This window comes from Myxocyprinus asiaticus, chromosome 6 (genome assembly GCF_019703515.2).
Source record: "Myxocyprinus asiaticus isolate MX2 ecotype Aquarium Trade chromosome 6, UBuf_Myxa_2, whole genome shotgun sequence".
NCBI classification, from domain to species: Eukaryota; Metazoa; Chordata; class Actinopteri; order Cypriniformes; family Catostomidae; genus Myxocyprinus; species Myxocyprinus asiaticus.
The window spans coordinates 21457271-21467969 of record NC_059349.1 but is presented as its reverse complement, the minus strand read 5'-3'; the positions used below and the strand labels follow the sequence as shown (position 1 = coordinate 21467969).

The 10699-nt window shown below is 36.9% G+C and overlaps 1 protein-coding gene across 2 annotated transcripts; it reads left to right on the top strand.

Annotated features, from left to right (window-relative positions):
* Positions 1-26: 26 nt before the first annotated feature.
* On the top strand, positions 27-9620 carry LOC127442312 (probable flap endonuclease 1 homolog). Of its 2 annotated transcripts, none has more exons than XM_051700235.1 (11): positions 27-178; positions 437-512; positions 4235-4337; positions 6127-6181; positions 6414-6475; positions 6592-6728; positions 8184-8244; positions 8415-8546; positions 8749-8894; positions 9088-9229; positions 9310-9620. In XM_051700235.1, exons 1-11 carry the CDS (start codon positions 97-99, stop codon positions 9364-9366), a joined length of 1053 nt encoding a protein of 350 aa, XP_051556195.1. In that variant the 5' UTR covers positions 27-96; the 3' UTR covers positions 9367-9620. The 2 variants fall into 2 exon arrangements, with proteins under 2 accessions (XP_051556195.1, XP_051556193.1); XM_051700233.1 differs by having other exon boundaries at positions 6127-6229.
* Positions 9621-10699: the final 1079 nt, after the last annotated feature.

The window sequence follows — 10699 nt, the reverse complement described above, 5'->3', positions numbered from 1 at the left end:
CACCTGAGAACTGGGACCATGCGGAAATGTAGCCGTGTGATGAGGGACAATAACAGCAGCACTACTATCACGATATACAGTCCTCTGTAATTTAAAATGGGGATCTCAAAGTTGGCACATTTAATCCGATTTGATGCGCCAACGTCTGTCCGCAACAAAGAGATCGGCGATTATTCTGGTAAGATCAGTGCAGTGTTTTATAATACAACGAACCAGATAATTGAGCTAAGTTTTCCAGTAATACATTCACAAACATGAAAGAAGAGAAAATAGTAAGATACATAACAATGTTACAAGCTTTAAAAAAAAATGCATCTCGAAAGTACACTTCAGAAGATAGTTGTCTTTAATATAGTTTTGTTACCTGTTTCATGCAGTAGACATTAAAACAAACTAAATTAAATGGTCCTTATTGTTATATATATTTGTGTTCCAGGGGAAATAATCGCACTGGATACATCTATTGTGGTGAATCAGTTTCGCTCAGCTGTCCCCGGCCATCTGAAGCTAAGGTGAAATCTGCATACAAAAACTCTACATATAAAGTCACATCTCAACTAATATTAAGTCAATGGCTTTGTTTAAAAATGTTGTATTAAAATCTGTGTTCTTTATCTTTTGTAAATGTTATGAGCTTCAAAATGGCTCTTGATTACTTATACACCGATCAGCCACAACATTAAAACCACCTGCCTAATATTGTGTAGATCCCCCTGGTGCTGCCAAAACAGCGCCAACCCACATCTCAGAATAGTATTCTGAGATGATATTCTTCTCACCACAATTGTACAGAGCAGTTATCTGAGTTACCGTAGACTTTGTCAGTTCAAACCATTCTGGCCATTCTCTGTTGACCTCTCTCAACAACAAGGCGTTTCCTTCCACAGAACTGCCACTTGCTGGATGTTTTTTGTTTTTGGCACCATTCGGAGTAAATTCTAAAGACTGTTTTGTGTGAAAATCCCAGGAGATCAGCTGTTACAGAAATACTCAAACCAGCCCGTCTGGCACCAACAATCATCCATGTGATTATCTAATCAGCCATTCGTGTGGCAGCAGTGCAGTGCATAAAATCATGCAGATACGGGTCAGGAGCTTAAGTAAATGTTCATATTAACCATCAGAATGGGGAAAAAATGTGATCTCAGTGATTTGGACCATGGCATGATTGTTTATGCCAGACAGGCTGGTTTGAGTATTTCTGTAACTGCTGATCTCCTGGGATTTTCACACACAACTGTCTCTAGAATTTACTCAGAATAGTGCCAAAAACAAAAAACATCCAGTGAGCGGCAGTTCTGTGGACGGAAACACCTTGTTGGTGAGAGAGGTCAACGGAGAATGGCCAGACTGGTTCGAACTGACAAAGTCTACGGTAACTCAGATAACCGCTCTGTACAATAGTGGTGAGAAGAATAGGGTAGGGCTGGGCAATTAATCAAATTCTATTTTCAATTACGATTTTGGCTTCCAACAATTATGAAAACAAGATAATCGAGATAAAACGATTATTGTGCCGCATTCCGTTTTGCAATGAAACACCCTGGCATTATATCTTTAAAGCATCCTTTATTAAAGTTCAGATAAGGAAGCGGGTTATGAAAGTGAACTCCGACACTGGCATTTCTCTGTGCGGTCAGCCCCGCGTCTGAGTTGCGTGAACCGACCGAGGAAGAGATTGAATCTTCTCCTGGCTGATGAACACTCTGGCGTGGGACGCGCGTTTGCTGCAGCTAGAATGTAGTGAATCATAATATATGTGTCACGTTCACGGTGTGTATCTTATCATGAAGAAAATCAGTGATACGCAGCTCTATTAAGAAGAGAAAGTTAGTTTCTTTGTGAGTTAAAGATGGATCGAAGTGAACATAAAGGTGAGAGAGTGTAGTCTTAGCCCATTATACACTGGAACAAAATATGTTTTTGATTAGTCTTTTTTTGGCTTGTTTTCCAAAATACAGTGCATCCAGAAAGTATTCACAGTGCTTCACTTGTTCCACATTTTGTTATGTTACAGCCTTATTCCAAAATGGATTAAATTCATTATTTTCCTCAAAATTATACAAACAATACCCCATAATGACAACGTGAAAGAAGTTTGTTTGAAATCTTTGCAAATTTATAAAAAATAAAAAAAACACCACATGTACATAAGTATTCACAGCCTTTGCTCAATACTTGTTGAAGCACCTTTGGCACCAATTACAGCCTCAAGTCTTTTTGAGTATGATGCTACAAGCTTGACACACCTATTTTTGGGCAGGTTTTCATCAAGGATGTCTCTGTACATTGCTGCATTCATCTTTCCCTCGATCCTGACTAGTCTCCCAGTTCCTGCCGCTGAAAAAACGTCCCCACAGCATGATGCTGCCACCACCACGCTTCACTGTAGGGATGGTATTGGCCAGGTGATGAGCGGTGCCTGGTTTCCTCCAGACATGACGCTTGCCATTCAGGCCAAAGAGTTCAATCTTCGTTTCTCATGGTCTGAGAGTCCTTCAGGTGCCTTTTGGCAAACTCCAGGTGGGCTGTCTTGTGCCTTTTACTGAGGAGTGGCTTCCGTCTGGCCACTCTACCATACAGGCCTGATTGTTGGAGTGCTGCAGAGATGGTTGTTCTTCTGAAGGTTCTCCTCTCTCCACAGAGAAATGCTGGAGCTCTGTCAGAGTGACCATCGGGTTCTTGGTCACCTCCCTGACTAAGGCCCTTCTCCCCAGATCGCTCAGTTTGGCCGGGCGGCCAGCTCTAGGAAGAGTCCTGGTAGTTCCAAACTTCTTCCATTTACCGATGATGGAGGCCACTGTGCTCATTGGGACCTTCAATGCTGCAGAAATGTTTCTGTACCCTTCCCCAGATCTGTGCCTCAATACAATCCTGTCTCGGAGGTCTGTAGACAATTCCTTGGACTTCATGGCTTGGTTTGTACTCTGACATGCACTGTTAACTGTGGGACCTTATATAGACAGGTGTGTGCCTTTCCAAATCATGTCCAATCAACTGAATTTACCACAGGTGGACTCCAGTCAAGTTGTAGAAACATCTCAAGGATGATCAGTGGAAACAGGATGCACCTGAGCTCAATTTTGAGTGTCATGGCAAAGGCTGTGAATACTTATGTACATGTGATTTTTTTTTTATTTTTATTTTTAATAAATTTGCAAAGATTTCAAACAAACTTCTTTCACATTATCATCATGGGGTATTTTTTGTAGAATTTTGAGGAAAATAATGAATTTAATCCATTTTGGAATAAGGCTGTAACATAACAAAATGTGGAAAAAGTGAAATGCTGTGAATACTTACCGGATGCACTGTAATATCTAAAACTCCTTTAAAACAACATACATTTACTTTAGGAGCTATACTGCAGAAGAAAAAATTGTTATTGGAGAATGTTGAATGCAATAGTTAATCAGGACTCGAAATTAACGCTTGTCCAGGACAAGTGGATTTTTGAAGGGGCAAGTGAAAGAGAATTTTATCTGTCCAACAGGACAAGCAGGCTGATTAAAACGTCAATAACGAAAAAATATTGTATAACTGTATTTGTGATAGCCTAGGCCTGTGTCACTTATTAGAAAGGTAATATTCTTATTCTGCTGTTGAAAATAATCCAGAGCACATAATTTTATAATTTACAAGCGATCTAGTAACAGCTGCGCCCTGTTTGATTGACAGGTGGCATATGTGTGTGTGTGCTGAACATGCTCGCGGTAATGCGCACCTGAACGGTCAAATACATTTCAAAATACCACCAAAATGCCCATCTTGGTGAGGTATTCATGTAGACACAGAGAGTGATGTCTAAAGTGAACGTAAACAGCGGAGAAAAAAGCAGATTTGTATTAAAATGTCGGACGTGTAAGAATAAATGTAAGCTAATAGACCTGCTGTCGTTTAGTGTGTCATCATAATAATCAAACAACCATAACAAGAAAACGAGGAAACACTCACTGCTCTTGACTGAGTAACTTTAGTAGCATTAAAAAGTATTAATGTATTATAATCATGCAGAAAAGACCAGTAGTAGTTTTATGTTGCATTTCATTCTGAATGTTTACTTGAATACTTGATAGCCTACTGCTGCTGCACTGAATTTACTTTGTATTTTTTGTTAAATTATTTTTAATCAATTTCTATTCAGTGCTGTTTTTTATTGTTATTTTATTACTGACTGTTTACTGTTCTTGAATAATTACTTAAGAACTTGATTTATGATCATCTGATGTTGCAGCCCTCTCACAGGCCTGTTTTACCGCACGCTTACTTTCCTGGAGCATGACATCAAGCCTGTCTTTGTATTCGATGGCAGGCCTCCCAATCAAAAGAGAGCTGTGGTGAGATGTGCACTAGCAAATTTAAAGGTCCCAGTAAAATTTTAAAGGTGCATTCAGTAATTTTTTTTCTCATTAAAAAAGTTTTACTCCTAAAGAAATTACTATTTTGAAACATATGTATATAATCGCGATGACTCACATGAGATGAAGACTCTAGTCATATAATTAACTGTTATATTCTACATGGAGAGGGTCCCCTCATGGAGGCTGTCATGTTAGGGTCACATGACCAGCCAAATACTACTCACTTAATCTCAATAACCACCCTATTATTGGACACTTTCACTCTTGAATTAAATAAATCATGACTGACTGTGAATTGTTAATTTCTAAAATTGCATTACTTAAAACTATTGGGCCTCATTCATGAAACTTTCATAAATATATTAGTAAATTCAGAGTAATTTGCTCATAAAATGGACCTTCCCGAAAACTTTCCGCCAGATTCACAAACACTTCGTACTCCCCCGATTTGTTAGTAAATCGATCGTGTGTGTGTTAGTAAATTATAATCATTCACAATTATCATGATCCACGCACATGAAAATGCCATATAAGGAATGCCCCAGACTCACTAGTTAACATCTATGCGGAACAGTAATAAAATAGTTTTTATGAAAGCAGTGCATTCACATTGTAAAATTTAGATTTACAAGCACAATAGTGTCTCAAAGAAAGTGAGGACTTACTGTCATCACATGTTTTTACTGTCATATGATGCTCTATTGTGAATCAAACAGTTCAAGAAATCAATAAAAATGGTTTGACATGAGTGGAAAAAAATGGGAGGAGGATGTTCACCACCATTAACCTTGTCTGGTTCAGTTTGCAGCACATCGCCAGCATAATTTGTGAAACTTCTCAAGTAAATCATGAAGGTAACAGTGATATAATTGCAACTAGAAGAATCTTCAGAGAAATTAATAGAATGCCTGAAAAAGATCTTTGACCAAAACGCTGTAAGATATCACAGATTTGCAACCTATACAACAGTGCGCAGGCTTTTTCTATTTTTATTCCCTGTTGTATTGTGCACACACCTGCCCGCAATGTGTTTATTTATGGATTTAACAGCATTAGCATTGACCATATTTTATTAACTGAACACAATTTACAGATGCCTATACTAAATTATTAAACCTAAAATATATAACTCAGATCAAATAAAAATAACTGTCCAAAGTCACATTAGAGGGCATTAATTTTATAGAGAAAAATTAAGCTCTTCTGCTGGCTAAGCAGAGTTGGGGAAAAAATATACTTCAAAAAATAAATGCAAGCACCAAAGAAACATCTCTAAATAAGTATAGGCTATGGTTTAAAAAGAAAACAAAGCTTTTTTCTGTTTTTGTTTTTTTTTTGTTTGTTTTTTGACTAATTTATGTTATTTTTTTAAGGTTAATTTCACTCATTTAGATATGAGTTAATTTTTTCATTACTTATTTAATTTAACTTCTATCAAACACGTAGTCGTGACAGTTTGGCTGAAAGAACACAACACGTTCGGTTGTCTTACGCACGATTTATACATGGTCGGGAGCAGGTGTAAATTTTGTTTGTACCAACTAACGTTTTGAAAGTACGAACATTTTTGATTTACACAAAAATTCGTTCTGCTCATGTTTCATGAATGAAGCCCAGTGTGTTTGAATGATGCTGCTTCCACGCTGCTAGGTGTCAGTGTAATTCTAAGATGACATGAACATAAACTTACTATGTGCACCTTTAAAAGTCACAGATTTCTCACATAAACATAGGTTAAAATATCAATGTATTTTTATCCCTGTAGCTGGAGAAAAGAGCTCAAAGCACAGGCTGGGGCAGCTCACCAAGCTCAAACACAGGTAGTATAAATGTTTGGCCAAACATTGTGCTAAAAAGGAGTCTACCAAGTAAATACATTTAAATTACTTTCTATTTTACATTAAATTTAGCACACACACAAAAAAAAAATTCTACTCGGTCTTGTCAAACTCGTACTGTAATGAGTTAGGCTTTTCACATTTTTCTAATGGTGCTTCTCATCAATATTCCCAATTTACTAAAGACTATGACATTCTGCCCATGCTTTTGCAGTTTCATCCTTTACTCAAGACTGTCACCGTCTCCTACAGCTAATGGGTGTACCATGTATCATGGTATGACTTTTTCTTTTCCCTAATTAATTGAGCTCAATCCAAATAAAACCTCTCTCCAATTTTGATTAAATGTTTTACTACTACATACATAAGGTTCTTGTGATTTTGACTTTCAGGCTCCGGGTGAAGCAGAGGCACTCTGTGCCCATTTGGTTAAAAGTGGCACTGTTAATGCTGTAGCCTCAGAGGACATGGATACACTGGCATTTGGGGGAACTGTTCTTCTACGCCAGCTTAATGCAAAGAGAGACAGGTGAGGAAAAAGTCTAAAAAATAATTTGCAGATTGCAGACTTACAGATTCTGATTATAGATTTTGAAGGAGACCATTGAATAACACAACTGAGGCTATGTATTTAAATAATAAAAGCAGTGTTATTGTTTTAGTTTAAAGGAATAGTTCACCCAAAAATGAAAATTCTCTCTTCATTTACTCACCCTCATGCCATCCCAGATGTGTATGACTTTCTTTCTTTTGCTGAACACAAACAAACAGTTTTTGAAGAATATCTCAGCTCTGTAGGTCCATACAATGCAAGTGAATGGTGACCAGAATTTTGCTAGTCCAAAAAGCACATAAAGGCACCATAAAAGTAATCCATACAACTCCAGTGGTGAAATCCATGTCTTCTGAAGCGATTTGATATGGATGTGGATGAGAAACTATTTAAGTATTTTTTTACTATGAATCGCCAAAAACAAAAGAAGAAGAAAGTGAAAGTGGAGATTCATAGTAAAAAGAACTTATATATTGATCTGTCTCTCATCCAAAATCGATCAAATCGCTTCAGAAGACATGGATTTAACCACTGGAGTCATATGGATTACTTTTATGCTGCCTTTATGTGATTTTCAGAGCTTCAAAGTTCTGATCACCATTCACTTGCATTGTATGGACCTGTAGAGCTGAAATATTCTTCTAAAAATCTTCATTGGTGTTCTGCTGAAGACAGAAAGTCATACACATCTGGGATGGCATGAGGGTGAGTAAATGATTAGAGAGAATTTAAATTTTTGGGTGAACTATCCCTTTACAGTGGAGGATTAAAGTCACATTAAAGTGGAATCACATTAAAGTGCTCTTTTTAAATGCAGTTACTAAAACTTTATTTTCCACGATTGTCCAAAATAGTAAATGGAAGGTCCATGAAGATCCATACAAACTAATAGATGGCGACATATTTGAACCAGCATAAACTCACAGCTGGTGTGAGACAGTTTGATTTATCTACATGTTGTAACAAAATTATCTTATTAATAATACTACTTATAATGACTATTATTGTTGTTTTTATCATATTGTCATTTTTAATATGAGCCTGTAATGTGCCCTCCTAATGACACAAAAAAAATGATTTGGGAACCAAAATGTTTGTCACCATCCTTTTTTACCAACACGACACATGTGTAATTATGTTATGACAGATATTATATTATTATTGTTATTATATATATTATGTAATATTGAACTATGTAATACTATGGCATATACAGTACTGCATATGTACAGTTAAAACAAGGCACAAATCATGCACTTGATTTCTACTCATGGATAGGCATTTTCTGCCATATTAATTGGAGTAATGGCTATGGTGGTGCTCGCATAGGGATACGTGACTTCTTTTGTGTAATTATGAATAAATAAATATCATTGGTATGTACTTATAATAAATAAATATCATTGGTATGTAATATCATTTATCTCACAGTGAGGTGACAGAGTACTCCTTACCAAAGCTATTGGAAGCTTTACAGCTGACACATAAAGAGGTAAAATATTTAGTCTTTTGTCAGATCTTCTGACCATCTTGCCCGACATAACAACAATGGCTCAACCATTGTTTTGTTTATTTGTGCAATTCCGTCTAAAAAACAGGACTTTGGTGTAAGGAAAGTGTGTTTTCAATTTTGCTTAATTGTCTTCTGTTTCTCTCACACAGTTTGTTGACCTATGTATCTTACTGGGCTGTGACTACTGTGATAAGATTGGGGGCCTTGGACCAAGTCGAGCACTGAAGCTTATAAAGGAGCATCATACAATTGAGGGTGTGATGGAACACGTCAACAGAAAGGTGCCTGTTCAGAAAAGATCTTATTTACAATGTTACACATCAGAGAAATCAAGCGCTGACATCAGTCTAGCACTGATAAAGTTTCACATTCTGTAAACATTATAAGGACTGATCAGTATTATTTCACAAACATAAGATTTTATTAATTGTGCCCTGGATTACTGAATAATCCTGAGTAATTTGCGGTTTCTGATTCTTAAAGACACACCCTATCCCTTTAAACTGGGAGTACAAGGCTGCCCGCAAGCTGTTTTTTGAAACGCCACAAATTGACGCCCCTGTACTGGTTTGGAATGAGCCTGATGAAGAGGGCCTGGTGCAGTTTCTATGCAAGGAAAAACCTTTGAAGTAGGTCTTGATATTAACTGATAATGCATTCTTTGACTGTCAAGACCTGAACAAGTTGGAGTTGAAGAAGTATGAGAATGTGCAATGTTATCTGATTCTGTCTGGGAGACTTGAGGGATTTTTTTATTTTTTTAGTTTTGCTAGGTGTGGATTTAAATTAAATTATTATGTGACCTTATTTACTGTTTTTAAGGGAAGAAAAAGTGCGAGGACGCATTAAGAAGTTTCATGAGTCTCTCTTAAAGAGAAGGAAACAGAGGGAGGTGGATGAGAAGATGGGGCCAACTAGACAGTCACACCTTCAGGAATTTTTCCCTGCAACACGGAGAAGAAAGGTCAGATGTTAATTAAGTAGTTGTGTAAATGGACTGCTTGCTTGAACAGTTTAACAAACATTCTTGGTTTTCTTATCCAGGCTGAGTCTGCAGATGTTGGAAGATCCAGTGGCACAAAACGATCAAAGACTAAATAAAATACAGTTTTGCTTAAACCATGTCTTCAACCGAACAGTCAGAAATATAATGGCAGTATCTAATGATGAAGATTAGCATGGATCTGTGTTGAATGCTAACTTTCTCTACTGAATATTTTGATTTTGTCAAACATAATTTAAAACCAGTGCCAGGAAAAGATATTTTACATTTTTGTCTATATCATGCACAATTAAGAAACAACTTTTATTTTTGGGAACCTGTATTGGATTACAGTAAAATACCCCTTTTTTTCTACAACTACACTGTGCTTCATGTTTTCTTAATGTCATATGGTTGCTCCTGTTTGTGTGACTCCATATGTTATTGCCTATATACAATGCTATGTGTGTGTTTGTGTATATTTCTCTGAATTTCTTAGATCCACAAACAAAAAAGTACCATGGTATTTCCATGTTTTTTGGACATGGCACCATGATAATACTGTGTTTTTAGACATGTTCTATTATTTCAAGTATCTTGGAGAACCGTGTATTATTATGGTGCAGAATAAACTGATCACTCACTACCATGGTACATACTGCATCAAAGAACCATAGTATTACCAATTCTGCATTATTTTGGACATGGTATTACCATGGTAATGGCGTGATATTTTTTGGGCATGGACTGTTCAATGGTTGTATAATACAATTCGGTAAAGGTCCTCTTTGTTAAAGCCTACTCATTGGAGCCCAAGGAGGAGGGGGCCCAGACCAAAGTTAGTTCACTTGGAGGCCATCTTTGGAACACACCCAGGCAGCTATTTTCTATGGATACAACAAGCAGTATAAGTACAGCTCTTATGTACTTGAATGGGGAAAGGCCGAAATCTCCAAAACGGTTGGTCAAGATTATGATCAAAGAAAATATTTCAAATTAGCAGTAAAATCTGACAACAATGCTATCATAAATTGTGCTTCTTTAGTTCAGATCATGGATAAAAATCAGGCCGGTCTACTAATGCACATGTGCGTTCTTGAGTTAAATGACAGTTGAAATATTACTCAGCATGCTGACGATAATGGAATTTTGGTCAAATACAAACTATGTTTACGGTGTAAAAATGTATCAGAATGAGCTGCTTACACATACAAGGAATTTGTCTTGGTGACAGAAGCTTCCTGTGCATAAACAATACAACAACAAAACAGAATAAAAATAAAAACTGAATAGGAAATATAAGTGTATATAGAAATACAATGAGCAAATTGAAGGGGATCCAGAAAGTGTCCAGTGATGTCCTTCAGGTGGGCCAACACCAGTTCCTCAAATGACTTCATGACCACAGATAACAGAGTGATGGGTCAGTAGTCATTAAGTCCTGTGATTTTG